General features: G+C 51.4%; 13 protein-coding genes across 13 annotated transcripts; 5 read left to right on the forward strand and 8 right to left on the reverse strand.

The window, feature by feature from the left end:
- Positions 1 to 30: 30 nt before the first annotated feature.
- On the reverse strand, positions 31 to 1,317 carry Z519_05470 (uncharacterized protein; the record flags this gene model as incomplete). The annotated part of the gene is made up of 1 exon (XM_016763210.1): positions 31 to 1,317. The coding sequence occupies one exon, from the start codon at positions 1,315 to 1,317 to the stop codon at positions 31 to 33; it is 1,287 nt and encodes a 428-aa protein (XP_016620823.1).
- A 1,031-nt stretch (positions 1,318 to 2,348) lies between these two features.
- Positions 2,349 to 7,108, forward strand: Z519_05471 (sulfite reductase (NADPH) hemoprotein, beta-component; the record flags this gene model as incomplete). The annotated part of the gene is made up of 2 exons (XM_016763211.1): positions 2,349 to 2,379; positions 2,481 to 7,108. The coding sequence occupies 2 exons, from the start codon at positions 2,349 to 2,351 to the stop codon at positions 7,106 to 7,108; spliced, it is 4,659 nt and encodes a 1,552-aa protein (XP_016620824.1).
- A 435-nt stretch (positions 7,109 to 7,543) lies between these two features.
- Z519_05472 (uncharacterized protein) lies at positions 7,544 to 8,667 on the reverse strand (the record flags this gene model as incomplete). Its single annotated transcript, XM_016763212.1, has 2 exons — positions 7,544 to 8,399; positions 8,501 to 8,667. The coding sequence occupies 2 exons, from the start codon at positions 8,665 to 8,667 to the stop codon at positions 7,544 to 7,546; spliced, it is 1,023 nt and encodes a 340-aa protein (XP_016620825.1).
- Positions 8,668 to 9,432: 765 nt separating this feature from the next.
- On the forward strand, positions 9,433 to 10,221 carry Z519_05473 (uncharacterized protein; the record flags this gene model as incomplete). Its single annotated transcript, XM_016763213.1, has 1 exon — positions 9,433 to 10,221. One exon carries the CDS (start codon positions 9,433 to 9,435, stop codon positions 10,219 to 10,221), a length of 789 nt encoding a protein of 262 aa, XP_016620826.1.
- Positions 10,222 to 11,042: 821 nt separating this feature from the next.
- On the reverse strand, positions 11,043 to 11,714 carry Z519_05474 (uncharacterized protein; the record flags this gene model as incomplete). The annotated part of the gene is made up of 1 exon (XM_016763214.1): positions 11,043 to 11,714. The coding sequence occupies one exon, from the start codon at positions 11,712 to 11,714 to the stop codon at positions 11,043 to 11,045; it is 672 nt and encodes a 223-aa protein (XP_016620827.1).
- Positions 11,715 to 12,725: 1,011 nt separating this feature from the next.
- On the forward strand, positions 12,726 to 13,347 carry Z519_05475 (uncharacterized protein; the record flags this gene model as incomplete). Its single annotated transcript, XM_016763215.1, has 2 exons — positions 12,726 to 13,145; positions 13,195 to 13,347. The coding sequence occupies 2 exons, from the start codon at positions 12,726 to 12,728 to the stop codon at positions 13,345 to 13,347; spliced, it is 573 nt and encodes a 190-aa protein (XP_016620828.1).
- Positions 13,348 to 13,533: 186 nt separating this feature from the next.
- Positions 13,534 to 15,749, forward strand: Z519_05476 (uncharacterized protein; the record flags this gene model as incomplete). Its single annotated transcript, XM_016763216.1, has 4 exons — positions 13,534 to 13,827; positions 13,917 to 14,446; positions 14,491 to 14,914; positions 15,225 to 15,749. The coding sequence occupies 4 exons, from the start codon at positions 13,534 to 13,536 to the stop codon at positions 15,747 to 15,749; spliced, it is 1,773 nt and encodes a 590-aa protein (XP_016620829.1).
- Positions 15,750 to 18,292: 2,543 nt separating this feature from the next.
- Positions 18,293 to 19,232, reverse strand: Z519_05477 (uncharacterized protein; the record flags this gene model as incomplete). Its single annotated transcript, XM_016763217.1, has 3 exons — positions 18,293 to 18,546; positions 18,601 to 18,711; positions 18,761 to 19,232. The coding sequence occupies 3 exons, from the start codon at positions 19,230 to 19,232 to the stop codon at positions 18,293 to 18,295; spliced, it is 837 nt and encodes a 278-aa protein (XP_016620830.1).
- A 21-nt stretch (positions 19,233 to 19,253) lies between these two features.
- Z519_05478 (uncharacterized protein) lies at positions 19,254 to 19,805 on the reverse strand (the record flags this gene model as incomplete). Its single annotated transcript, XM_016763218.1, has 1 exon — positions 19,254 to 19,805. One exon carries the CDS (start codon positions 19,803 to 19,805, stop codon positions 19,254 to 19,256), a length of 552 nt encoding a protein of 183 aa, XP_016620831.1.
- A 1,132-nt stretch (positions 19,806 to 20,937) lies between these two features.
- On the forward strand, positions 20,938 to 21,819 carry Z519_05479 (uncharacterized protein; the record flags this gene model as incomplete). The annotated part of the gene is made up of 4 exons (XM_016763219.1): positions 20,938 to 21,028; positions 21,101 to 21,307; positions 21,355 to 21,593; positions 21,646 to 21,819. The coding sequence occupies 4 exons, from the start codon at positions 20,938 to 20,940 to the stop codon at positions 21,817 to 21,819; spliced, it is 711 nt and encodes a 236-aa protein (XP_016620832.1).
- Positions 21,820 to 22,166: 347 nt separating this feature from the next.
- On the reverse strand, positions 22,167 to 22,881 carry Z519_05480 (uncharacterized protein; the record flags this gene model as incomplete). Its single annotated transcript, XM_016763220.1, has 2 exons — positions 22,167 to 22,423; positions 22,494 to 22,881. 2 exons carry the CDS (start codon positions 22,879 to 22,881, stop codon positions 22,167 to 22,169), a joined length of 645 nt encoding a protein of 214 aa, XP_016620833.1.
- Positions 22,882 to 23,527: 646 nt separating this feature from the next.
- Positions 23,528 to 25,906, reverse strand: Z519_05481 (uncharacterized protein; the record flags this gene model as incomplete). Its single annotated transcript, XM_016763221.1, has 2 exons — positions 23,528 to 25,758; positions 25,822 to 25,906. The coding sequence occupies 2 exons, from the start codon at positions 25,904 to 25,906 to the stop codon at positions 23,528 to 23,530; spliced, it is 2,316 nt and encodes a 771-aa protein (XP_016620834.1).
- Positions 25,907 to 26,737: 831 nt separating this feature from the next.
- Positions 26,738 to 27,202, reverse strand: Z519_05482 (uncharacterized protein; the record flags this gene model as incomplete). The annotated part of the gene is made up of 1 exon (XM_016763222.1): positions 26,738 to 27,202. The coding sequence occupies one exon, from the start codon at positions 27,200 to 27,202 to the stop codon at positions 26,738 to 26,740; it is 465 nt and encodes a 154-aa protein (XP_016620835.1).
- Positions 27,203 to 27,410: the final 208 nt, after the last annotated feature.

Here is a 27,410-nt window from a genome sequence, read left to right on the forward strand (position 1 = left end):
TCAATGGAATACGCGGACTGGTTCCGAGAGTCAATCGCCAACAGGTATCGAGTCGGCAGGCGGGTTTTTCCTTGGTCGTCCCCTCTTCTTTGGAGGATTGTTTGGGACAGACTTTGTGGCTGATGACATAAGATTTCTTCTAGACGCTGGGAACGAAGTAGCAGGCTCCGGTTTGATCTGAATATCGTCAGTCGCATTCTTTGCTGTTGCCGAGTGTTCTTCTGCCAGGTCGTCGTCTGTAATCTCCGGGCTGCTTAAGTCGCTGTCCTCACTCATATTAAGTAGTGGACCATGGCTGCTAGATGCTGCGCCGCTCGCCTCCTTTTGACGCTGTCGCTTCTCTTCCTCCGCCTTCTTCCTTCGAGCTCGCTCTCGTTCTCGGCCTCGTAACTTGGACAATAAGCCCTTCTTGCCATCCTCCCGGGGCGCGCTCATTTTGTCTAACCAATCACCATTGCTGATGCAGCTCTGCAGCTTGGGAAGAGCGTGCAATTGATCCGAATCCAGGCGCAACCGCGAGCCGAAGACCGTCTTAGCACCGGGCTCGTCCTCATCAACCCATTCGTACTTCTGCCACTGATCCATTTGGATATCTCGCAATTGCCTGGCATTTCCGTTCATGGTACGGTCCTTGGAATCGTCCTTGGTGTCTCTGATTTTGATCTCGATGGCTTTCGACTCGACTTTCGGTGCCGGTTGCTCCAGGCCAGGCTTTTGGCGGGACGAGCTAGCATTGCTGCCACCTGTGAATCGCTTTTGGTTTATTTCATCTTCAGCATCGATGTGATGTAGCTGAGGCCGCATCTGCACAACAGCATCTAAGAATGAGAGGTGGATCCGGTTTTGGTGAAAGCATCCCACGAGATAAATGGGATCGTGGGCGCTTTGGTGCGCTATCTTGCCACCCAGGGTCTGGGTGTTAAGCAACGGCGCAGGAGAGGGAGGTTGATCGTGCATAGGGATATCCTTCAGTCTCATCTGTGCTGTGCCCGTCCCAAAGCCACCGGCCAGACCAAACGAGCCTCCGGCATTGAGGGTGCGGCTCTCGGCCACGGCTCTCCCAAATCTTTCTCCTGCGCTTTCACTGTAATATCCTTGCGTCAACATGGGTATGTCGACTTCTATGAAACCAGCTTCTGATTTGAGACGGAAGGAAGTTGGGGCTTGGCCCCACGCGGCATTGTACGGTCTGTCATGAGAGCGGTATGAAGGATATTGGAGGAGATATAACTTGGAAGAATCCTTGGTATCTGACGAGAAGCTGTTGGTCAAACAGACATCGTAGGATGCAATGACAGGGTCATCGTCCTCGGCCATGCTGGCTGGGTTGTGAGCAGTGAATACAAGGCCGATGTGGTGCTGGTCAAGAAAAAGTCACCGATTATCCAATTCGAGTTCTGCGGAAAATCATCGAGATCCTGCAAACGCAACAAAAATGATCCGCGAATGACACACGCCAAGGCTGTATGGGTGCAGTATGCAAGGCTGCGGCGCTGCAAGGCTGCCACACTTTGAATTTGCCACCGACGGCACTCGGTGTTGATCGTCTTTGCCATGTAGTCGGTACCTCCAGCTCACCATCTCAATCCATGATTTGTCTACATGCAAACGACATGAAAATCTACTCCATGATGCGAGCAGATTGGACGCATACTCCATGGCCGCTTTTATGCAGACAATTGTTGAACTCCACGAGACAGAATATGAGAAATTTATCAGCTCATCTTGCCGATCCTGCCAGATGTTCGGCAGCTATGCTTTTGAAGCAATAGTGGTAGGAACTGGTGATTACTTTTCGCAGCCAATCTTCGTGTTACTTGCCCAACTATTTCCGGACTCCTATCCTGTTCTTTGACGCCCCGGGGATATTCCCAAAGTTTGTGCGAGACTTGTGCTGCACCAGTTGTTGTACGAAGGGCTGGATTGGGATGGCCTCCCAAACGCAGACAGACCACGCTTCCAGCGATCCCACTTTGTGTCTGTCTGGTTTAGGCAAGTCTATCTCTTTTGTCAACTGTCTCCGATCTTTCCTTCAAACCCTCACCCCGTCGCTGTCACGAACCATCGGCACACGATGTCGCAATCGGGAGGCGACCAATCAGAGGGGCGGGAGAGCGAATGACGAGACCGACAGCCGTAGCAGCAAAAATTTGTGAGGCGGCTTCTGCGTACCGGCGAGGATTGAGGCTGTTGTGGAGGCATGAGGAAGCGGAGAATGGTGCAGAAAGGCAACATTGGGTGAAGTATTACTATTTCATCAATTCCTCTCCCTCCTGCTCTGCTTTTTCTCGACCTCCTATGCTTTGTTTGCTGTCGTTCTCTTAGACCATAAACAAGCGACAAGCGACATGGGGTCCGTTGCGAGCCCCGCAGAAGCCGGTATGTTTCTATTGATCACAGTTCCCCGCTGCCACTATCTTGATTTGGAAATTTGGGTCGATCGACGAGGTGCAAGCACTGACAGAGCCATTGTTGGGCAGTCGCGAGAATCGCCTACCTAGCCAGTGATGTCGTTCTCTCCGTGCAGCCATCGCTGAGCACCGATTCCGAATTTTCGTATCATTTATCCCGATTTATTGCGAACAATGCAAAGAACTTCGTCTCGAAATCCCTCCCCGAGATCATCCCTGTGCGCCAAAATGCAGACCCTCTGCTCTCTGCATACACGCCCCTGCGGGCCGGTAAATTGGTCTCGGCCACGGCTCCCTCCTCTATTCTATTGAACTCGGTACCTCATCTGTATAAACTCTCCCAATATCCGATCGTCCTACATGTGGCGTTGGGAACACCTCAGCCAGACTTCTCAGAGATTAGCTCGATCAGACAATGCGGCTTTACTTTCCTGCAGTCGGAGACTCTTCAAGAGGCACAGGATATTGCATTGACAGCTCATGCCTTGGCTGTGAGAAGTGGTAAAGGTGTCATTCACTTCTACGATCCCAGCAATTCCGCCCAGGACGATCCAATCGCGATCGAAAGTCGCGAGCTGGTCCAAGCACTCCTTGAGACTGGTGTCAGAGCTGCACATTCGGGTGAAACCGAACAGACGCTCTATGCCAGCAGTGGAAGAACAGCCACCGTCACGGATCTTGGTCTGCCCGAAGTTGCTCCTCCGCAAGCGCCCGCAACGGCCTCGAGTGATGTTTTGCCTCCTGTTGCCGTTCCAGCGTCGTCAAATGGACATACCGATATATCCTCGGCGGCTTCTTCGTCTTCACGACGACAGAGCTCTTCAGGTAGCACCGCACCGTCTTCACTTGCGACTACGATAGAAACACCGGTTTCCCGCGCTGTGAACGCTACTGACATATTTAACTATGTCAGTGAGATCTGGTCTGCAATCTCTCACATTACTGGCCGCAGCTATTCTGCAATTGAATACTCAGGTCCCCCGGACGCCGAGGCAGCTCTATATATTTTTGGCTCAACTGGAGTATTTGTTGATGTCCTCGACTCTGATGATGTGCCAGCCGATCTTTCGAGCCTTGGTATAATCACAGCTCGACTTTACCGGCCATGGCTTGGTAGCGCTGTTCTTCTGGACTCTATCCCTAAAACAATCCAGAAGATTGCGGTGCTAGAGCAGATAAGAAGGAAAACTACCAAGTGGGGTCCTGCTTTCCTTGATCTGTTGTCAAGTTTGAACCCTGGCGCCGGTGGCCAAAGTGCTATCTCCCTAGTCCAATACAGACTTGGCCAGATTGATGCATCAACAGCACTGCAAGCACTTCGCGGCATTTTCCAGAATCTCGCACCTCCAGTTACGCCCCGAAAACACTCCCGTCGTCGCGGTTATTCTCAGGCCGCGGCGATCTCGATCCAGAATCTTAGTATTGGCCATGAGGTTGAGCCAACAGTTGACAGTTTTACCCCTGAACAACCAGAGGTCGAGAATGCCTATCTCAAAATCCTTGACCAGTTGTTCAGCAACAGACTTTACATTGCAAATCTGCTCGACAAGAAGAATGCAGGCGTCTCCTCCACGATTGCAGCATCACCTGAGTATGGGTTTGGTTCTCTGCTTGCCCGAACCGAACGACGGCAACAATTTGTCAAGGAGGTAGAAGGGGCTGCCCGCAGCAATCAATTTATCACCGAATCTCCCAAGCAGTGGCTTTCAAGATGGGCATTGAATGCCCATGACTCCGTGAAAGCGAATGAAATTGCGCCGGAGGTGGTTGCACGTCTGTCCACAGATGGCTCAAGGCTAGCAAACTCACTTCTTGACCAAAAGGCATTCTTTTTCAAGGAGGCACAGTGGCTGATCGGTTCCGATGCTTGGGCGTATGATCTAGGCAATTCTGGAGTTCATCATGTTCTCGCCTCAGGCGCCAACGTCAACTTGCTCATCATCGATTCCGAGCCCTATTCAGAACGGGCTGCAGCAGATTCAATGAGACGCAAGAAAGACATTGGTCTCTATGCCATGAACTTCGGTAATGCCTACGTCGCCTCAGTGGCTGTATACAGTTCTTACACCCAAGTCCTGCAAGCAATGATCGAGGCTGAAAGATTTAATGGACCATCCGTCGTTTTGGCTTATCTTCCTTACCATAAGGAAAACGATTCACCATTGACAGTCCTGCAAGAAACCAAGAAAGCCGTCGATATGGGCTATTGGCCCTTGTACAGGTGGGATCCATCGAACGAAGATAAAGGGGAGCCCACATTCTCACTCGACTCTGAACGCATTAAACGGGAATTGGAGGAATTCTTGCGACGCGACAATCAGCTGACACAGGTGATGAATCGCCATCCTCACTTTGCCGCCAGCCTTTCGGAATCGTATGGTTCTGAAGTGCGCAAGTTGCAGAAACGCAAAGCGAAAGACGCGTATGAACAGATGTTGGAAGGCTTGTACGGAGCGCCACTGACGGTTCTGTTTGCTTCTGACAACGGTAATGCCGAGGGACTCGCGAAAAGACTGGGCAACCGTGGAAAAGCTCGAGGGTTGAAGACCATGGTGTTCGCCATGGACGACTACCCGCTTGAGGACCTTCCAAACGAGGAGAACGTGGTGTTCATAACTAGCACAGCTGGACAAGGTGAATTCCCACAAAACGGTCGTGCATTTTGGGAAGGTATCAAAGACACTGCGGATCTTGATCTCTCTAATGTCCACTACTCGGTCTTTGCACTTGGAGATAGCCACTATTGGCCACGAAAAGAGGACAAGATTTTTTACAACAAGCCTGGAAAAGATCTCGACTCTCGAGTCCAGTTTCTAGGAGGCAAGCTGTTGACAGCTATTGGTTTAGGCGACGATCAGGATCCCGATGGCTTCCAAACCGGATACCAAGATTGGGAACCTAGACTCTGGCAAGCACTCAACGTCGCCAACGTGGAAGGTCTGCTAGAAGAGCCACCGCCGTTAACCAACGAAGACATCAAGCTGGCGTCCAACTATCTTCGAGGCACCATTGCAGAAGGACTCGCCGATACTTCAACCGGTGCTATCTCTGCATCAGATCAGCAGCTTACCAAATTCCACGGCACATATCAACAAGATGACCGCGACTTGCGCGATGAGCGGAAAGCTCAAGGTCTCGAGCCCGCCTATGCATTCATGATCAGATGTCGCTTGCCTGGGGGTGTGGCGACTCCCTCACAATGGGTTCAGATGGACGCAATTGCTTCGGCTCATGGCAATGAAACCATAAAACTGACCACCAGGCAAACATTCCAATTCCACGGCGTCATCAAATCGAAGCTGAGACCAGCTATGCGAGCAATCAACAAGGCACTCATGACGACAATCGCGGCCTGTGGTGATATTAACCGAAACGTCATGTGCTCGAGTTTGCCGACCATGTCGGAATATCACCAGGAAGTCCACGCCGTCTCAAAGAGGATATCCGACCATCTCTTACCTTCCACCACCGCCTACCATGAGATTTGGCTGAAGGACGACACCACCGGTGAAAAGACGCAAGTCGCCGGCGACGCCGTTCAAGACTTTGAACCCCTCTATGGCCCGACCTATCTCCCACGAAAGTTCAAGATCACGATCGCCATCCCTCCCCACAATGACACCGATGTCTACGCTCACGATGTCGGTCTGATCGCAATCCGATCCAAGGACAACGGCCACCTAGAGGGCTTTAACATCCTCGCCGGCGGCGGCATGGGCGTGACACACAATAACAAGAAGACTTATCCTCGACTGGGATATATGATGGGCTATGTGCCTGCCGACGTGGCACACTTGGTGTGTGAAAAGATCATGCTCGTGCAACGCGACAACGGCGACCGGAAGAACCGCAAGCACGCACGGCTCAAGTACACCATGGACGACATGGGCAACGAGGTCTTCAAATCGAAAGTCCAAGACCTCCTCACCCCCCTCGGTATCACCTTTGAGACGCCACGGCCGTATAAATTCGATTCAAACATTGACACATTCGGCTGGCTGCGCGACGAAAAGGGGATGAACCACTTCACCTTCTTCATCGAGAACGGCCGCGTGGAGGACACGGCCGATTTCCCCATGCGCACGGGCCTGAGAGAAATCGCAAAGATCCACCAGGGCGAATTCCGCCTGACGGGCAACCAACACCTGATCCTGTCCAACGTGGCCGACGAGGCCAAACCGGCCATCGTCGAGTTGATGAAGAAGTACAAGCTGGACAACACGCGGTTCACGGGCATGCGGCTGTCCAGCTCCGCGTGCGTGGCCTTCCCGACATGCGGGCTCGCCATGGCCGAGTCAGAGCGCTACCTGCCGACACTGATCAGCAAGCTGGAGGGGTGCCTGGAGGAGAATGGCCTCTCGCAAGACTCGATCGTGATGCGCATGACGGGCTGCCCGAACGGCTGCGCGCGGCCCTGGGTCGCCGAGGCCGCCTTCGTCGGCAAGGCCTACGGCGCCTACAACATGTACCTTGGCGGCGGGTACCACGGCCAGCGGCTCAACAAGCTGTACCGCAGCAGCATCAAGGAGGACGAGATCCTGGAGATCATGCAGGGCCTGCTGGGCCGGTACGCCAAGGAGCGCAACGCCGGCGAGAGGTTCGGTGACTGGACGATCCGCGCCGGCGTCATCCACGAGACCACCGAGGGTAAGAACTTCCACGAGAACACGGCCGAGGAGGAGAGCGATGCCGAGTAAGGTAGTATCCTCCGGCTCAAAAAGGAAATAGATGTTTTCCTTGTTTTCCTTGTTCGATAACACTTATTTGCATCTGTCAAGCAATCCCGCCGGGCCCAAAAATCGCAACTGCTTTTTTTCCAAAATTGGCACCTTTTTGATAGTAGCTTTGCCGCATACATAGCATGGAAGACTGGGGGGTTGGACTGAATGAACAACTAAATATATTTGTAGATAGCGTCTATTTCTTTCTCTTGGTTCGGTTTTCAAAATGTATGTGTATCTCTTTCTGACATGTCTCGAGACTTCCCCAGGGCCAGCCCATATATACAGACCTTGCAGCATGATGGCCCCCCCACCACTCCTAATATCTTTACCTGTGTATATATTTATATATATCTGTATGTCTTGCGTGCGAGAGATATATATGGCATCCAGAAAATATATCAAGCCTTCTCAAGCCTTCTCAAAACACATGACCCCGTACCGGAAGGTCCCGTTGCTGTACCCGCGTCGCATGGCGCGGAAAGCCTGCAGAAACGCGAGCCCGTCCCGGCCCTGGGAGATGGCAAATGCCCATAGGCTGGGGTTGCTGACCAGCTCCCAGCTGATGTCCCAGGTGCGCGCCACTTGCTGGGATATGTCCTTTGGCGCGTGGAACACGCAGAGGCCCGCTGATTCGGCCATGGCGATGTATTCAGCCATGGTGTTGAGCGGAGGGAGGAGCATGCCGTCCTCGATCGGCTTGATGTCGTTCTCCGTCTGCTCGGGGGTCAGGGGCGCGGATTTGAACCAGTCTGCGAGCACGAGTTTGCCGTTGGGCCGCAGGACGCGCGAGGCGTTGCGGAAGAACAAGGCCTTGTCTGGAAAGTGGGAGAGGGCTTCAGAGATCCAGACACAGTCGAACGACTGTGGAGGGAACCGGCTTTCCATTTTCTCGGCGTCGAGTTCGAAGTAGTAGACTTTGCCATTCTTAGCGCCGAGAGGTATAAAGTTGTCTGAGCCTTCGGGGCCTTTAGCTGCCGCTGTTGTCGAGTTCGAGATGCTATTGCCGGGTTCTCTGGAAGCTTCATCGTTTGTTAGGCGCTTAGCAATTTGGACTTGTCGTCCGCTGATGGTGATGCCTGTCACGGTGCAGCCATGCTCGCGCGCTAAATGACGGGTGGTCCCCCCGATACCACAGCCTACATCGAGGACAGTGGAATTGGGTGCGAGCTTGGAGATCTCCAAGAGAAGGTTGATAAGGTTGGTTTGACCAGTCTCCTTGGTGTCGTCGGGAGTGAGGAAATAGGCGTGGTGGATATGTTGGCCCCTGGGTTGCAGTCAGATGTACGAGCTCGACGCGAAATGACCATGAGAGTAGGTGCATATATTTGGGGTCGACCCTCATGTTTGAAAGGCAACGGTACGTACCACAGTGAGTAGTAATAGTCAGAAGCGATTTCATAGTGGTGCCGTATCCGCTGCTTCAAGCTGTCGAGCGATGAGTGCGCCTCGTACGTGGGCACTTCATACTTGTCTCCCACATGCTTCTGCTCGGCGGGGAGGTTTGTGTCGACCTTTTCCGTTGGGTCGCCCATTGAGTCTTGTTGGCGATATCGCGGGTGTCAGGGGGAGTGCGAGTTGGGGTTTTGATTTTGCGACGTGAATGTGTGAGAGTGTAGGTGGAGTGTAATTGACCATGACATTTCAAAGCTGGTGACCCATGTCGCGGAGAGATTATGTAGAAATGGATGCCGTCAGACAGAATAATTACGCCTTGAGTCCTTGACTGAAACCTCACTTGCAGCTGACTTGCAGTTCACTTGCAGGTGTCCTTTCGCCATGCGGCCAGCTATGAGATGCTCTGCACGGCAATGTACCTCGTACTTACGAGATTCTTCTTCCCCTCCTGATTCTCGGCTGCTGATCCGGTTCGTCCCCCACGTCACTCCCTGCCCTCGGCTTCCCTTCCCTTCGACCTTATATTCGGTCTAAGCTCTTTCCAGTGCAATGCCAGAATTTTGTTGGGGTTTCCAAGAGCCACTCCGTACTTTTGGTATCCTTGCATGTGCTTCTCCCTCGTTGACAAATGCAGGTGAGATAATAGTGGTCTGATCCGGACACAACGAGGCGGTGAGGGTGACAGTAATAGCTCTTACCTGCATCAGACAAATCCATATTAATCGAAAGCATAGCTACGGAATCATTCACCGATCAACTGCATCATCGACTTGCGAATTAATTCTCCATTGGCTTTTGTTTTCTTCTTGTGCTGTCGATGACCAGGCGAGCCTAGAGGGTCACAGATTGCCTTCCGTCCGTCCTATCTTGTTCTCACATCAAGATCATACCAAATAACAGACATGGAAGACTTCACTGCACCTTCAGCAGACTCGGACCCATTGTCAGAGTTTCCCGCCTTGAAGCAAACACGCGATAAACCCCTTGATCACGGCAGCCTCATCAACGGCACGTCAACGTCTTCTCCCAGACCCCAGTCAGAACTCACCGCCCTCCAACAACACGTCTTGTTCTGGGACCGCGACAACGATGGCATCATCCACCCCTGGGACGTCTACAACGGCTTCCGCGATCTGGGCTTCAGCGTCCTCTTCTCTCTCGGCTCGCTGCTCATCCCCTTATTTTTCTCGTACCCGACGACCTTGGCGCACAGCTGGCTTCCTGACCCTTGGTTCCGCATCTACGTCAAGAGCATCCACAAGGCCAAGCACGGCTCCGACACGGGCATCTTCGATGTCGACGGCCACTTTCACGCCGACAGATTCGACGCCATGTTCGACCGCTGGGATACCTCGCGATGCGGCGGGCTGAGTGCCGAAGAGATGTGGGCAATGTGGAAGAAGAATCGCCTTGCGGCCGATGTTGCCGGTTGGTGTTTCGGGTTCATGGAAATGTGGACGACCTGGCTGTTGCTCCAGAGAGATGGGAGGGTGTGGAAGGAGGATCTTCGAGGTTGTTACGACGGAACCTTGTTTTGGAGGATCAGTGAATTGGCCCAGAAGAGGGAATGGAAGCAAGGCTATGGCATTGGAGATTTCTTCGAGGGAATGGTAGATGCAGGGACGTGGAAGAATTGGCAAGTCAAAAAGCAGCAGCACCCACAAAATAGGCGCCGGTTGGTATCAACTTGATGTCGATGTTGATGCGGGACCAATGATAAAAGGCATTGAAAATTGGAGAGGTATATTGTCTTATATGCAGGTGCGTGTGCAGGCTAAGGAACGACAAATGGAAAACCTTTGCCCCCAGCTGAGGTTCAACAACAATGCTCACCTCATTCATTTCATGCAGCACAACAAGGAGCCACGCCAACGCGGTCCGTGAAGCATTGAGCTGATCAATTGCCCGATATGGCGCCAATTCGATGATTAAAGGGCCCTGTCCCCAACACACAGGACCAGTGGTCAAGTTGGCGCTCGGATTCACCCATCTCGCCCGAGTCTCCTCGATTTTGAACCCGAAGCCTGAACAAGATTGATGTACGAATGCCAAACGTGGCAGTGCATGGAAATCTTGGAACCTGCAACCTGGTCTGCCAGCTGCTGTGGGTAATCGGTAGTGGCACCAGAGCGTAGTCGAAGTCGCTAGCATTAGCCACCGACAGCTGGTTGAACAAGTTGGCATACGATTCAAACACCTGGCCAGACTGGAAGATTGCCGTCGCGCTCGCATTGATCCCGGCTCCAACAGTGTTGATGTGTGTGACCCAATTACCCCCGCTGGATGCCATGATCACGTCGGTAGCGAACAGCTTCTTGGGCAGGAATTTCTTTGCCATCGCAAAGCACATTAGCAGCAGGAAATGGGTCTCTCTAGCCTCGGCACGATTCGTAACTTGGGCACTGCGGAGTGGAGTATGTATTCGAGGCTCTCAACGGGTCCGAAGATGTTTAGTATCATTACTAATTCCAGGAATACCCATATCCACTTGTTAAAGTAGCGTTAAATTCACTTAAACCTTGATGAATTCCCAAACGATCTCCTCGCCGGCCGGATCCTCATTGTCGATCTTGGCCAGCACCCCGCCAGCCGTGGTGCTACTAGTGGTGCCGCCTCCGCCGCCTCCTCCTCCCTCTTCTTGCTCCACGCCCCTTCGAATGCCGACGCGCCAGAGCCTCTCATAGTGCGTTGTGAGCAAGAGATATCCGCCCTGGGGCCGGGGCCTGACGCAGAAGTTCTCCCAGCTCTGGTGCCGCGCGGCGACGCAGACGAGGCGGCCGTGGCAGTTTCGGCCGTGGCGGTCACGCTTGTTCTTCTTGCCTTCGTAGCCCAGGAACTTGCCCGAAGCGACGTTGCGGAAGCCCAGCCACCCTTTCCTCTCCGAGCACGCCCAGTGCACGCTGCCCCCATGGTTGCCGTTCCGCGCCGCGCCGGCCGGCCATGGGGCCAACGTGATCTCCCCCCCTTGGAGCGTTAGCACATCCCCCGACGATACGTTGCAGATTATGTATGTTAAGCCTGGCCAGGGGCAGCGTAAAGGCAGGGATGAGGAGGAGCTGGGTCTGGCGCTGTTGTCGTGGCCGTTGCCCTTACTGTTGCCATCATGGTCTTTTCCGTCGTCATCATCATCTGAGGAGTCAGCGGCGACCGTCTCCGGCGGCGTTTGTGTTTGTGCTTTGTTCATGACTGTCGAGGCCGTGTAGGCAGTGGAACAAGTAGAACAACGGTCAAGACCCCCTCCTCGTAGGTCCAGGCCGCGGTCCGTGTCCGAGATAGGTAGTGCGGCGGCGGCGCCAGAAGCATGAGTAGAATCGAATGTGCTACGGACGACCATACTTTGCACCCCTCCTCCGTAGATGGATTGCTCTATAGCGCTGAGTATGTATCGTCGTTCTGATTGCCTGGGTAGGTCGATACTGATGTCGGTGAGTGAAAAGGATCAGGCTGGGTGTACGGAGTAATAATAGGCTTCTAGATTGCAATAGTGCGAGTTTAGGCGACCCATCTAGGCAACCACTCGGGCTAGTGAGCGCACTGGCGCCTACTAAGAACTCTAACGCCCTCACGGTTTAGTGGTATGTAGTTTCGCGACGAGGAACATGATCAAAGACTTAACCCTGAACGATTACCCAATATATCCAGCGTTAGGGCGTCTCCCTTCGTGTCATCGTCACCTAACATGTGCAGAGACATTCAGGACACTCTACAAGGTACAGCGCCTTAAATTTAACGCACTTCCCCGACTTCCTGATCAACAAAATGCAGAGTCTTTAGAGGCGTCATCCCACGGCAGGGCACGCAGAACGACCCAACCCCCGATAGAGACACTTAACTGATAGGTAGAACCTTGACCGGTGAAAATTGATGTAGTTGGTAGGTTGTAGGATCCCTGCTCCCGGCTCGAGCGGCATTTTCTGAACGTCAGTATCAACATGGCCATGCAAATGGGGGTTCAATTGTAGTTAGGCGTTGGCGCCAACAGGTTGCAGCACCCGATATTGGGACTGGTAGGCTAGCCAATCTCCAGTAAACTTCTACCTTTCACTGGCAGCAAAAGTAAAAAGTCATGTGTGCCCAAAAATTAGAAATATTCGGTCATTTCAGCCAGCCGCAGGACTGCAGCCGCATCCATTTTCTCAGTATCGCTACAAGACCTCAGACTGCATCGCAAAAGAAAAGCTAAGTATTCGACACTATGGGCAAACGCGATCGGCTCAAATCGTTTTTGAATCTTGATAAAATAGACTCACGCAACAATCAGAGCGCCGGTGGTCAAACCTTAGTTCCTGTGAATCCAACCTGGACTGCGCCTCAACCAACAACGACAAACTCGTCCCGACTGTCGTCTTGGGCTGAAGCTGCTCTACGTCTTCAAAATAAAAACCCTGAAATGCATGAGGTGCTCATGAAGATTAGAGGCATTAACGAAGACGATCCGGTTAAATTGACAGAATTGGTGAATGCCAGGAGGCAAGAATCTAAAAGAATTTCTTTCCCTGTTGAAGGAGCTATCAGACAGATTCTCGAATTTGAAGATATTGGAACCGCCGCTACAGATTTTGATCCATACAGGATTTCACCAGTTGTCTGGAGAGGATTCTGTCTTGTTTTGCAGGTGAGTTTCTCCTCAGGAATGACTGAAGACAATAACTAATCTTAAGCAGTATATTGTCCATGACTCGGCCCTGCTGACAGAAAACTGGAAACACTTAGAAGAACTTACATCAAAGATTCGATACTGGGCAAATTTCGAGTGTCTTTTCTTAAGGAGGAGCGCGACTACATTCAACGACTTCAAACCTCTGAAGGAGAAATAAATCGACCTCTATACAGAGGTTTTTGAGTTTGAAGTTTGCATCTGGAAGTGGTGTAACAAGGGCCGCTTTGGTATGTTCTTTTCCTGCTACATGTTATCGCTGACATGATCAGTTAAATTCCTGAAAGAATTGAGAGACGGAATCACTTGGACAGATCTCATTAATAAGATAAACAGCTATCATTCCATGTGTCAATACGAGCTCAAGACTTGCAATGAAAAGATTGAGAAATACAAGGAAGTCAGAGATTGGATATCGGACCAAGAACCAGAAGCTATTCACTACAATATACGTTTCAACAGCCATCTCGACAGATATCCAAATTGTGGCAAATGGGTTTGGGACACGGATAAGTTTAACAATTGGTCAAATGGAGCCGCAGAATTCCTATGGATCAAGGGCCCCGGTAAATATTACAATATCTCAACTATGATTGTATTTGTTGACGTTGGCAGCTGGAACTGGGAAAACAACCTTGATGTGAGACATAACATCAACATCATCAAAACATAAGTTAACGAGATAGGGCCCAAATTGTTCAGTGGCATCTGGACACATCGCCTATGTAGCATAATCGTCGCCTTGCATACTACTACTGCTCAAAAGACGAAACTTCAAGGAACCAGTACCAGAATGTCCTGAGAGCATTGCTTGTACAAGCAGCTTATGATCCGGTTAGTGGTACCATCTCTCAGAGTGTAGTGTATGCTTTCAACGAGAACAAGAAGTTTCTATCTTTTAGAAAGTGCAAGGAACTGATTGCCGGAGTCTTGAAGGATGTCAAGCTCAGGATCATGATAGACGCTCTGGATGAATGCGACGATCCAAAAGAGCTGTTGAAGGTATTGCGGAATCTCGCCGAGATCGCCCCAGGAAGGCTTGAACTTCTAGTTTCCAGTCGACACAGCATTCACGTCCGTGAAAGGCTTGACCGAGTTGTTGAAGTCGACGTTCAGCAATTGATGCCCAAAGCCGAAATGCTTACATATATCGAAACCGAAATCAAAGAGAGGAAGACAGATGAAAGACTTTTGAAAGGAAAGCGCCCAGATCTCGAGGATAGACTGATTGTTATTCTCAATGAAAGAGCAAATGGAATGTACGTATCGTGGCTGTCGGGGATGAAAAGACTGACCAGTGCAGGTTCCGCTGGGTTGAGTTACAACTCTCCTTTTTCTTGAAGCCGAAAGCTTCTGTTCTACGTCCAGAAACTGTTGAAGATTATCTCAACAAGCTCAACAAGAAAACACTTACTGGTGAGGAAGAGCTGTACGCGATCTATGACGCCATCTTTAACCTCAACTCGCTCAACAATTCCCTGGAGCGCAAGCACGCCATGAAAATCCATCAGATTCTGATCCGTTCCCTGGTCCCTGTTACTATGGATATGCTGGTTCAAGCAGTTACCTTTGATGAAGTTAACTGCAGAGATATCGACGATGTTCAACCCGATTATATCCTTCAGCTCACCCAGGATTTCATGATCGAAACACTACGAAAGACGCTAGAGCTTGCCCATGTCTCAGCCATGGAATACCTGCAACAATGCAGAGACCTCGACAACAGCGTATATGATGCACATATGGCGAATCTATGTCTGCGATACCTGCCAACCCGAGACATAGCACTCTATCAGGCGAGCCTGATACACGAGGAAGTTTTCGATTATCAAATGCGCATAGATTTTGAAAGGTGAAGAACACTCGAGAACAAACTCATTTGGTATTCTCACATGTTCTGAGGAGAGCATTGCGCTGCATTGAGCGAAGAAGAGCGCGAAAAATTCGAGGTTTCATCTCTCCTACGTGACTGGCTAATCAAATGATCTAGTTCAGTCAAATTTTGTCATTGGAAGAATCACCTCAAGATGGTAACAGTATCATCCGCATATCGCCACGTCTAAAGTCGAAACCCAAGTCGTCGACGCAAGAATTTGGAATCTTGTCGAAATAGCAAGTGAAATTTTGCCGACCCAAGATCAGAGAGACATTGAACTCCAAACCAGCGAGGGACAATCACTGCTTCACTTGGCCGCTCAATATAACCGCGTTGAGATTATTGAGCTTCTGAGAAGCAAACGCGCGGATCTTGAAGTTGAGTGGATGGATGAAACGACACTTGAGGTCGGCGTGGATTCTCATTCCCCTGACGCTGCTAGGCAGCTACTGAACGGGGGCGCCGATCCTAATCACCACACTCCGCTGGCAATCGCGACAGTTCAACGTCAAAAAGATCTAGGCCCATTGCTACTCTCGCATGGTGCCGATCCGAACTGTATCGATGATTCGGGTTTTACACCGTTGGCCTTAGCCCAGCTTATTTCCGACTGGGGGATTGAGAGTCTACTGCTAGCGAACGGTGCTAGACCGGAGAAAGCTGCCTTCGCATATGTCGAGATTTGATCTCCTGACTTCCGAAGATTCTTGGACCTAACTATAACTAGTTATATATCATGAATCTATCATGACGAACAATAGAAAATGTCTAGCAAAATCTCTAACTATCGTAACGCTAGTAGCCTGATCAAGGAACACAGTCAGGATCAAGGCTTCTTTCTACAAGGCTGAATTTGCCACAGGAATAGGTCATTTTATCTCTGAACAACGATTTTTCCCAATTGGGACCCATTTGATCACACTCGTTGATACCCATGGCGAGCGTGACCCGATCGAAGTGTCGCGGTCCACGCGTTACAGAGAATTCGCGACCATGAGATACAGTTTATGCCATGAATTCAAGTACAAGAGAGTCTAACTGTGACTCAATGGAGGGCATGATAGATTACAACAGAGCCAGAGGGCCTATCTGACTATATACGGGGTACTTATGGAGTAATTTACACTGTGGATATCGACACTAGTCCGAGGACTTCGGCCGAGTCTTTACATCTCTTGGCCGTCCTGCAGTCGCATTACTTACACAACGGTATTCTGTGATATTTCAGTCACATGACTTGGCATGTCATATTGCATCCGTAACATGAAGCATATTTATTTCTTTTCTATTTCCATTGCATAAGTGGAATATGGATAGATTCCCTAACGGATAAGGATGTTGTTGATGCTTCGTAAGCATTAAAGGAAGAAAATCCAACACTAATTGTGATGGGTTGAACCCCAGAAGAAGGTTCGGCTCTGTTTCGACCGTAACACGCGAGCAAGGCTGAGCAAGGCTAATCACACTCTCACCACACCACTTGGGACACCATTTGCGACGAACACGAGCAAAAAACATCGCTTCCAGATGGAACAAGAAGGCCCCGGTTTCAGCGTCGACAGCGAGGCTGTCACACAGTGTTCTTATACCCCGGCGATGCCAGGACCAAGTCCTGTTCTCTTTCCTCTCCTTCAGTTTAGTCTCTTAGTGTTGTGCTATCTACAAAGAAGGGCCTTTCCAGCGTTTTGTACGAGCCGTAACAATCTGTCACGAGCCCACCGTTGTCCCCAAGTACTCTACGCCCTCCACCCGAATCGGGTGGACGGTATAGAAAGAAAAGGAAAGGATAAGGCAAAGGACGGTTGAGGCACAAGGCTATCGGTTAACGCTGCCTTACCCTTTTCACGTGACAGAAAGAGGGGAAGCTATAAGAGTCTCCTCTCACCTGAATCGGCTGAGAGAGAACTCTTCCTTTTTCTCAAGCGTTGAGTCGTTGTCAATAGGGCTACGTGAATAGAACAAGGCATTCAGCTACTCCAATTCCTTTGTACCTACTGCGTTGCGTAGGTCCCTGATACAATCACCGACCGTCCAGGAAGCGGCAAAGCGGGGAGAGCGGCTCGTCACGAGGGCGAGATGGATGACGGGTTACCCCTATGATACTGTCTAGTTACCCATGAACTAGTAGTTAGTTGGCCGTTTGGCCTCTGAGAGAGAAAGCTCTTTATCTCGACCATGGCACTACCTGCTTTCGGACAGGACAGTCAATGGCAGGGGATTCGTTTCGGGTGCTCTGACAAGTGGCTTGCAACCCTTACTGCTACCTAGGACCCGCAGCATTCAAGTGATGAGTGGAAAGCCAGATTGAGAAATATGTGGCACACTCAAAGTCCTTCGCTGTTGGAACGGAGGTGTCCGTCGTTGGTAATGAGCATTCCGTCTACCCCGGGAATAGTGGCCTTCTGACATTCATCCTAGACCGTTAATTATGTTCGATATAGCGGTCGCTGTGACGCCATTAAGCACTCGTGAGATATTTATTCCGTGACAGACAGTGCCACTTGTTTTTGAGTCGGGGTTAGTGGACAACACACAAGACATTGAGTCTGGATTTAATTTCCTTAAAGTGGAAATTCTTCCAATAATGACGGCTGTACAATTCTGAGTTGCTGTAGAGCCTCATCGGCCTTCTTGGCAGAGACTTTTGAATACGCCCAGCGTTCTAACAGCACCGCCCATGCAGAGCCTTCTAAATAGACCACGCCACCCGAATAAACAGATAGGGCCACAGACTGGATCCATAGAATAGGCCACCCATATTTTCTCCCATTTCAGGGGTAAAAAGCGGTTCTTCTCGAAAACCATACATATCTCCGTATAGGAAATAAAAATCTTTCCAATTCTTGTGGGAGCACAGAACCTATGTAGATTAATTCCCCCAGAATGAACAGGTTCCAACTCTTCTATGCATTTGTGTTTGTGCGGGAGCCACCGAAGCCGTTGACAAGGGTGTAGGACATAGCAGGCAAGTTGTTGCCCGCGTTGAGGAAAGCGACCACCTGATCGCCATTGCTCAGGCTTCATTGTCACACTTGGATTTCTGTAGACCTCCAAGCGTCCTTCTCGTCGACCTGCTCCCTGATTGTCCTGGAAGCAGCACTGATGCTGGGGTCCTACGATATGCCAACACCGGCGGGTTGATCAGGATGGCATAATTCTCCGGTGAGAGCTGTATTGAAACTGGCAGCTTGGACTTCCTCCTTGCGATGCCGCATCGCAGGACGAACCCTCAAGGTCGCGATATCGAGGTCGATTGGTGAATCGAGCTTAATTGAACGGAAGTAACAGCGGCATGGTACCGAGCTACGAATGCCTGACGCTGCTGATCATGTTGATGCTGGGCCGCGTTTTCTTCTCCCTGCGCAGTGATCTGCTGATCATGAGGGAGTCTCACGATCTTTTCAGTTGCTCTTCTGCGGCGCTCGAGCTCTTTGTCAGACTGGTAGCGGAGATACTGTCTATAGCGAGTTTCAGATTCGGCAACTGCATTAGAGAACAGGTTAGCGCTTTCCCATTCGCACATAAGTGTAGACCCACGAGTCAAACATGTCCTTTGTTCCCTTTGTGATTGCCTTCGGTACATCCTTTTCAACCACTGAAACACTGACAACGCAGGTTGGTGGCCTGGTGACGGATCAGGTGGATCGTCTGGATGGTAGTTAGATGAGCGTGTTTTAAAGTTCCCCCCATGCCTTACCTGGAGGAGGCGGGAAGAACTTGAATTCAAAGTCATCAAACGAAGCCTCGAGAAAACTCCCATCGCCGTTCTTTTGAACCCAGCGAATATAGTTAAAGTCGCAAAATTGATCGAGATCCGGCAGTTCGAAAAGGTCGTTCTTGTGTCTGTTAAAAACATCAAACTTGTCCAATGTGCTGCCCCCAAGCAATACGTCGGATGTGAGCCCCTCCAAGACGTAAAACTCGTGCATTTTTTGCATGCCTGTCTGAGATCCGATGGAGAACTTTGCAAGCACCTTTCCAGAAAGATGCTTTGTGGAGCCGTCTCCAAACCGCACTAACTGGGATCCGCGGTCCAGCTTTCGAATGAGGAAGCCGGATTGCTTAGCATATGTCAGGGACATCAAGTCAAGGTCCGAACCGGTGTCGGGAACTGTCTGCACCAGTTGATCTCCAATGCGGCAATTCAGTCTCTGTCGACGCAACTCCATATGCAAAGCCCGGAGGCTCAATTATTGTAATGATGTGGTCTTTCGAAGGCGGTAGCGGAATTCGGTCAAGCACTCTGTGACTTCGAGAAACTTTCTTCCCACGATCAAGGGGACGATCAGACCGGGGAGCACCCAGAATCGGTTCTCGGATATCTCTTCAGCCTCGTGCGTGAACTTGCAGGAAACGGTCACGTAGCCAAGCACCTTCATTGATTGGCCGACAGCGTTGATAAACTGGGGAGGGAAACTGCCCGGTGCATTGGCTTGTTTCCGAATCTGCAACTTGAGCCTGGCCGCGAGCCTGGCCGAGATAAAGTTTTCCTGAGCCCCCGTGTCCGCAACAGCAGACTCATTGTAGCCGTTCAATGACAGGTCGACACAGGATCTGATGGGTGGAGATGGTTTGACACTGCCACAGGGATCCTTGGGCTCGTTGATCTGTTTTCCTCGTTGCGATATTGACCTCGTCTGGCGAGTGTTAAGTGGAGAAGAGAGGCATTGAAATGACCGCGGCGGACTGGGAGGGGATCGGGGCGAATCGTCTATTAATGCGGGCCGGGCAGGCGACGTCATGGCCCGGCATTCGTAGCTGATGTCCCGGGTGACAACTTGGTCCGCGTTAAGGTACGGACATAATACGGAGGGGGTCCTGAGGCACCATAGGAGATCTCAAGTCAAAATTGCTTAGGGCACTTTGGGTCTCTGGGGAAAGGCGACGCACCCCGGATGCGGCATTAGATGAGGAAGAAAAGAATTTTGTTTGTGCGATGTTCGATCAAGAGTTTGAACCTCCTAAATATCCTACTGTCTCTTCCTGCATCATCTCTAACCTTGGGGAAAGATATAATTTTAAATATAGAAAAAATGTCCTGCCTACGACTTTGTTGCTCGCACAAGTCTCGTGAAGCCAGGAAACACAGTGGGGATTTGGAGCTGGGATGATTCGGGCGACGCTAATGCAAGAAGCTGGAGCAAAGCAGGGCAACAACGACGAGAGAACCTCTGAAAAAGAGCAAGGGTGCGGACATGACCCAAGAACCTGCGACCGTTGAGGCTCGACAACCCTCGCGTGGCCTTGCAACACTAGTGAATTGGATTCTGGCGACAGGGTGATTTTTCAGCAGTAGAGAAGGGGGTACTAATGGCAGGTGGCACTAGTGCAACTCAATGGGGAACGGGGGACGAGAGAGTCGTGACGCTGATGCAGGGACAATTGGTGCGAACCATGCGAACCAGGGGCCCAAGAGAAGAGGCAAGAGAAATGCGACTGTCTCAGAGACTGCGGGGCAAAGGCATCGCCTGAGTTGATCCGCAGAATGCCAGCAAGCACCGAAGACTTCCGTCGGCGAGCCGTGCAGGAGGTCATGCGGTTGGGGTTTGCGAGTACGAGGTAAGTCTGGTTTTCTTATGCATCTGTGGCGGAGTCTGCGCTTTCCTGCAGCAATGGCCAGGTTGACCAGCAGGGCTGTCCATGCCCTTTTCTGCTGTTTCCCTTCCTTTCTCAGATCCTCAATCTTCAACTCGGTCTTGTATTACCGACCTTAAATCAGGATACCATTCTTCCCCCACCATAACTCCCCAAACCATTGCTTGGGATCGGGAGTAAGAGAATATCACAAGACTCCCCGATCTACAGGAGTTCTACTCCACTCAGGAGCTTGCATTCACCGAGAAGTACCTTTCTTTCTGTGGACGTGAAAAGAACATGCGCCCAGACATTGAGAAAAACATTATAACAGTGCATTATATCAGCGGATATGCGGATCTCGCAAACCTAATATCCAGTGACGCCGATGGTGACACGGCTATCTTTTAAAGTTTCAGTGCTTTGGCATCGCGGGATCTGCTATATATGCAAAGCGAAGTAGCCGAGCTGGAAGCCAAGCTGCAAGACATAGATCAACAAGATGAACGAGACTTCCAGGAGCGCGAATCATGGCCCATGGTCTCCCTGGCATCGAGGAACTGGGGTGTGCTCGTGCAAGAGGCAAATACGCCGCATTCACCTATGCAAGCTCGATTGAGGGAGCGGATGGATCTGATCATTACCATCAGGCAGAAGCTAAAGCAATACCGTTCGTATAGGCCATAATCATCGGAATACCACTGACAATTCTCCTAGGAGAAGCTCTTCTTTTAGAATCTGCCATTCTTGGTCTGAGGAAACCGTCAAAGCAGGCACACAATGCCTTTCTCCGTAGGTTTTGGAACGAAGGAGATGGACAATGCCGCATCTCAACCCTTGACGGACACAGCAAGTTCCTCTATGAAGATCACAAGGAGTTAGTAGCTTTGAAGAGGGTGGACAACGAGGATCGCCTTACCCAACTGCTGAAGAAGCACCGCCCAAGGGTCTTCAAGGTAGTTATCATAGTCCATTACGATCAAGTCGTGGCGCTGGCTGACTTGACAGGTTGCTCGAGTCAAGACGCAGAGCACGGGCATCGAGTACTTTTCGGCACAAAGGATGTCGTTAGTGGTAAACCTCATCACCATTGTCCTCGCTGCTGGATTGCTGTTCGGCGCCATTTACAACTTGTACTATATCCGGCGAGAACAGGTCAAGCTGGGCTTGATAGCTGGATAGACTTTGGCGTTTGCTTTGAGCATAAGCCTGATTTCGAATGCTCGGAGGGCTGAGATCTTCGGAGCCTGTGCAGCGTACGCAGCGGTGCTGGTCGTGTTCGTAAGCGGTGACTTAGGAAACAATCGGGTACCCAGATAGTGAAAGAACAGGTGTGCGAGACCAGAAGTGCTTCGGGCCGGGTAAGACACCGAGAGCAGAGCTGGAGAGGGTATACAAAACTTAAGGGGAACAAGAGGTTTTCAGACAAGGGGCACTCAACAAAAGTAAGCGGCTGCCGAGTATCTTATTTTGCAATCCGAAGTTCACGCTATGCCTCGCGGCTTCCCCGTGATAACCTGGCCCTCGCATCAATCTCCCCCGTACATCTTCACACGGTCTTCGAGCGGTAGGTACGTCCTCTCTCTGCTCCTCTTCAGGCCATCTAGCGGCGCACCAAACACAAGCTGTGAATGCAGAGCCCACGTCTCTGGTATGTTCCACTCATTGCGCACCTTCTCCCTGAACTCAGACATGAAGTTGTAATGCTGAAGATTGCAACCCAGACCTTCTAGCTCCAAAGCCGCCCAGACGATGAGCTGGGCCATGCCGCTGGAATGGCTAGACCCTGCTTCGTTGTTGTGGTCAGCCATCTCGTCATCAAGGACAAACTCGGAGAAAAAGAGGCCAGTGCTTACATTGCGGAATGACATGTTGGAGGACCGGATTCTTCTGCTTCAAAGCGTCGAGCGCGGATTGATCCTCAAACCACAAGACGGTGCCGTAAGCGGCGCGGAAACCCTGCACCTTTGACGCCAGGCCCGCATACGCCTGCTCCGGCATGGCGTTTTTCAAGGCCGCATCGCCAAAGTCCCATAACGTCTCGTGATCCTGCTTCACTAGAACAACTGCACGAGTGGACTGGATGTTAAATGCTGATGGGGAGTGCTTGACTGCAGAAGCGACGATGTCGCGGATCCGCGTGTCAGAGATTGGAGAGCTGTTGGTGAGAGTGTAGCACGAGCAGCGATTTTCGGCTGCGGCGAGAAAGAAGTTGGTTGAGGCGGTGGCGACGGTAGAAGTCATGGTGCTGGTGCTGGTGTTGGTAGCGGTGTTGTTTGTTATTGTGAATGTTGGGCTCTAGTTGCCTCGAGTTCGAGATGCAGAGCCATCATGGAGGTTTATATATTTTTGTAAGTCGAGTTCGATCCCAGTTAAGATGCGCAGGGGTTTTGGTACCATGGTAGACGATGAAACACGTCGTTACTGAGGCCCTGACCCCGTCCGTCGAGTACAACCGTCGTCGTGCCCGAGCGACCTCTCTGTCGGGGCCGAACAGAAAGCCAGTCGCTGATGTGTCGCTGACCGGCTCGGTGAAGCTCTTATTGCCTTGACCCGGCCCCTTATGTAAAACAGCACTAGCGATCTCGTCATTTCAAAGCTAGCGGCGAGCCTTGTGCCCGCAAGTTGTAACAGCCGACAGCCGGTAACTTGGAGCCTTCGGGCCTTAACTCCACAGACTCTAGGCGAGGAGAGCGGCCGGAGATACAGATGCGAGCCGACCGGTCTAGCCAGGTACACAGGTAAAGCGAAGGCAGTCTTAACCTACGGGAGCCTCGGGTGAGCATAGTACAGTGTACTCTAGAGGGGTTTTCCCCAGGTGATCAATCTCCTGTGAATCGTGCCCTGGTAAACCTCGCCGAGTACTCCCCACAGCATGGATGGAGACTATCTAACCAAGGACGATGAGTTTCCATACGCGATCTTTCAACGCAGCCCAGTCCAGAATCGCAACCCATGCAAAGCCCTCGCGCGACGCGATCCCGTCCTTCCATGAAATCACCATGATCCCAATGGCTCCGTTGTTGATGTGCCCGCCGTCCCAGTCACCTCTGTTTTGTGCGATGGCAATGACCTCGACGGTTTTCCTCCTCTCGCCTGGCCCAAGCATGGGTAGGTGGAACCAGGCCGCTTTCATTGACTTCGTTCCTTGAGATATTGTCAAGCCCCACCCCGCCGAACTTTCCCTATCTCTAGAGCCAAGAGAAGCACTGCTGCGGCCTTCAAAGGCGATGGTGACGTGGGTCGACGCGGTCCAGAAGCAGAGGACTGATGACAGATTCGCTTTGGTATTATTCGAGAGACTAGGCAGAGAATCAACCGGCACATTTGTGGCTCTAGACGAACGGTCTGGGATGCTAGAGCCCTGGACGAGCATGTCGACCTTGTCATTGAACCTCCCCACCTGCTTGAGGTGCTTCATGGTCTTTCCGTCGTCAGACAGTCGGTAGAATTCAACCCCTAATGGCTCCATGGTCAGGTTTTGATTGTCGATTTTCGTAGATCCGTCACTCTTCCAGCCAACCCACGACCAACTCGGGAAGAATACTGGGCTTTTGGGATGGTCATTCGACGTAGAATCCCCGCGATGATGTGGCCTGGGTGTGAGGGTTCGATTGCCCCAAGACAGAGCAGACTCGAGAAAAGCGCACGGCAAACCCCAAAAGAATTCCAGGCCCATGGACCTCTCAAAAGCACGGATGATGCCCGAAAAGGCATTCAGGGCATCACTGTCGTACTTCAGGGCCCGTGTTGAATATTCGCCTAGGAGGACGCGATAATAGTGATCGAACGAGATATAGTCCGAGTTCCACGAGAGGTTGAGTTCCCCTCGACAAAGACTCGTCCTGTGAGGATCCGGCAAGATTTGGGGGAATTCCCGAAAGCTGTCTTCGCACCAGAATGCCTCTTCACACTCCCAAAACACCTGTTCCGCCGTAAACACGAGCGACCTGGCGGCCAAAAACCTCTCTTGTAGTGTCCAGGCCCGAGTATCCCAGACTGTTGTACCAAGATAAGCGGCCGCTCGCCCCGTCCGTAGATCGACTTTCGTTCCAGTCACTGGATCGAGCGACTGTAGGAGGCTCAAGTTTCGGACACTGAAAACCTCCTGTTTCTGTTGTCTTGAATGCGGACGTACCCCAGGAAGGGGGGAATTTGCATCGATGCACGTCGCTGCGATGATGACCACGGTCGCCAAGGCGTAGATAGAGTCCATTTGCGACACAAACTTTGTCTTATCCGCCGCATGGTCTTGCATAATGCACAAGCTGTCGACCCAAAGATATTGCTCGCCCAAGCCTCGAGTGACTTGGAGAGCATCCTCGACGACAGGCGGCAGTACGGTAGCACTGAGTGACCCAGGGGTGAGGAAAATGTGGATATTGCTTTGGAGCAGGCGAGTGGTGTTTGTCGTTCCCCAGACGTAGCTCAGGCATACCCAGGTATCTGTCTCTCGTGCCTGCACGAGACACCTCTGATGGACGTCAATGACTCGAGGGGAGATCTGTGGTGTTCCTCTGAAGATCTGAGAGCATTTGCTTCCATGGATGTTTTGGCACGCCTCTTTCCACCTTTGAAATAAAGAGAGGTTTGCAACAAGGGGCCGCAGGCGACCGGTATAGGGTTCAGGAATGGCGCTATCATCGGTTGCTAGCCAAGTCAAGGCTTGATTCTCAATGTTCTTCTGAACCTTTGTCGATGCGGTCTTAGGATATGATTGAAAGAAGAATGTGATCGAGTATGTCTTGTCATCATTTGTGGCAGTCGCATGGGGGATGGTGTAGTTTATCCTGAGACGGTCTGAATGAGCCTTCTGTATCGCGGAAGATACTCCATTTTTCACAGTATGCCAATCTGTATCCAGCCGGATGTCCACACGAGACCGAGAGACGTCGAGATGTTGCGTCTGGCCTGCCGGGGCGTTGTTGATCCACTCATTGACCAGGTTGACAATCTTCCTGCAAAGCGAACACTTTATAGCACTGTTCGATATAGCGACAAACTCTCTTTGCACAAAATAGTTGTTGCTCGAGTACTCTGCAGAATCGTGGTACCCTATGTACTCCAAGTCGAGATGGCGACAGAGAATGCAGAGATCGCCAGGGCTCGATGGCTCAACAGCTGGAGATCATCAACCCTGAGTTTTCTTGGGTTAGAGATTGGATGAATAAAAGCAACACTCACTCTTTGCGGAAACTATGTCGCCTTCGTCATCCGCGAACCGAAGCGAGTCTCTTGACGAGATTGAGGGTATCGCGATCGAGGACATGCTATACCTTGTTGAACTCGTCAACTCGACTCGGTATCAATAGTCGTGTCATATTGTGACAGTTTCACGATTTCTGATGGTGCTGCTATTTTCTAAACCCAAGTAGGGTTCCTGAGCGCCCAAGAATCAGTGTTCTTCACCGAGAAGGCCGCTTTAGGCATGGCGAACCCAAGGAGCCAACCCGACTTATCGACAGTTGAAACACGGACAGAGAACGATATGACGAGGGATAAATGGATGTGGCCTTCGCGCACTCCCTAGGCTTGAACCGTATCTGGCGACTTGATCATTTGTTTGCGAGTAACTCACCTGTAAGGTCGTTGCCAGAAACCCGTCTCCGGTTTAACACAGCAGTAGACTGCCAGACAAGTTCGGCGGGAGATTTCCCTGCAATCTGTAAATATAGAGTGCAGTGCCGAGTAGCCTACGAAATACGCACTCCGTAAGATAGCATCCTTGCTCTTGTTCAGGGCTGAGGTCCGTGGGGCAAGTCCAGCGGATTTCAGATTACTCGTTCTTACATACTGAGATACCCAGCTCTTTGTACATGGACGATGCTTTGCAGAGTACCAAGTATAAATAATACAAGATCGACGTCAGAGTGATAGACAGACACCTTGCAAGGGCGAGAGCACTGCAGGACAGACAGCTAATAGACGGGCGCAGCACTTGCTTCCTGTGTTCTCCTTTCTCGTCCATGTACAGATGTTGTTCGTTTTCTCTCTGCCAGTCGCTAAACGGACGCCATGTAATGTAGACGCTTTCTGCACCACCTGGGCTCTTCCATTGCTCGCTCGCTCAATCTCGAGCGTCTCTTCACCTCGCCTCTCTTCAAATGGCGACTGATTTCCCTCCGTTGGTCAATCGATACCAGCCCAGCCCGAACGCGGCCCAGCTCAAGCCGAGCAACACAGGCGCCCCGCGTTTCTGCGGCTCGCCATGGCTCTCTTTGAACTCGTCGTCCACCCACTTCGTGCCCGGGTACAGGATGGCAGACACCTGCGTGGCCCAGTACAGGCTGCTCATCAGCGCCGCCGTGAGCAGGTTGTCTAGAAGGCCCGACCTGGTGGACGTGTTGGTTGTCCGCCAGGTGTAGTACCATGTGAGCAGGCCCAGGCCGAGCCCTGTGGACATGGTCTGGCCGTTATGAAATTTCGCGTGAGGGGTCCAGCGTGGATTGAAGACGTGGGTTTCGTTCCAGTCCGCCAGGTAGCCGCCCGCGGCGGAGGCGAGGCCGAGGAGGGAGAAAATGATGCGGGTGGGAAGCACGGCGGAGGAGGTAGTGTCCGAGGACATGGTGATGGGAGGCGGGAGGGAGATGGGTGATGATGCGTTGAGAGGGAGAACTGTTGGAGACGGAGACAGCGATGGAGGACAGAAGTGCGATGAGTCTGGTGGGAAGACTGGGAGGATGGAAGGATGGAAGGATTCAAGGTGAGTGTTGTTGTGTTTTGGTGTGTTGTTTGGTTCCTCGAAGTTGGCGCGGCTGCTGTCAGATGTTGGT

Source organism: Cladophialophora bantiana, assembly GCF_000835475.1.
Source record: "Cladophialophora bantiana CBS 173.52 unplaced genomic scaffold supercont1.7, whole genome shotgun sequence".
Taxonomy (NCBI): domain Eukaryota; kingdom Fungi; phylum Ascomycota; class Eurotiomycetes; order Chaetothyriales; family Herpotrichiellaceae; genus Cladophialophora; species Cladophialophora bantiana.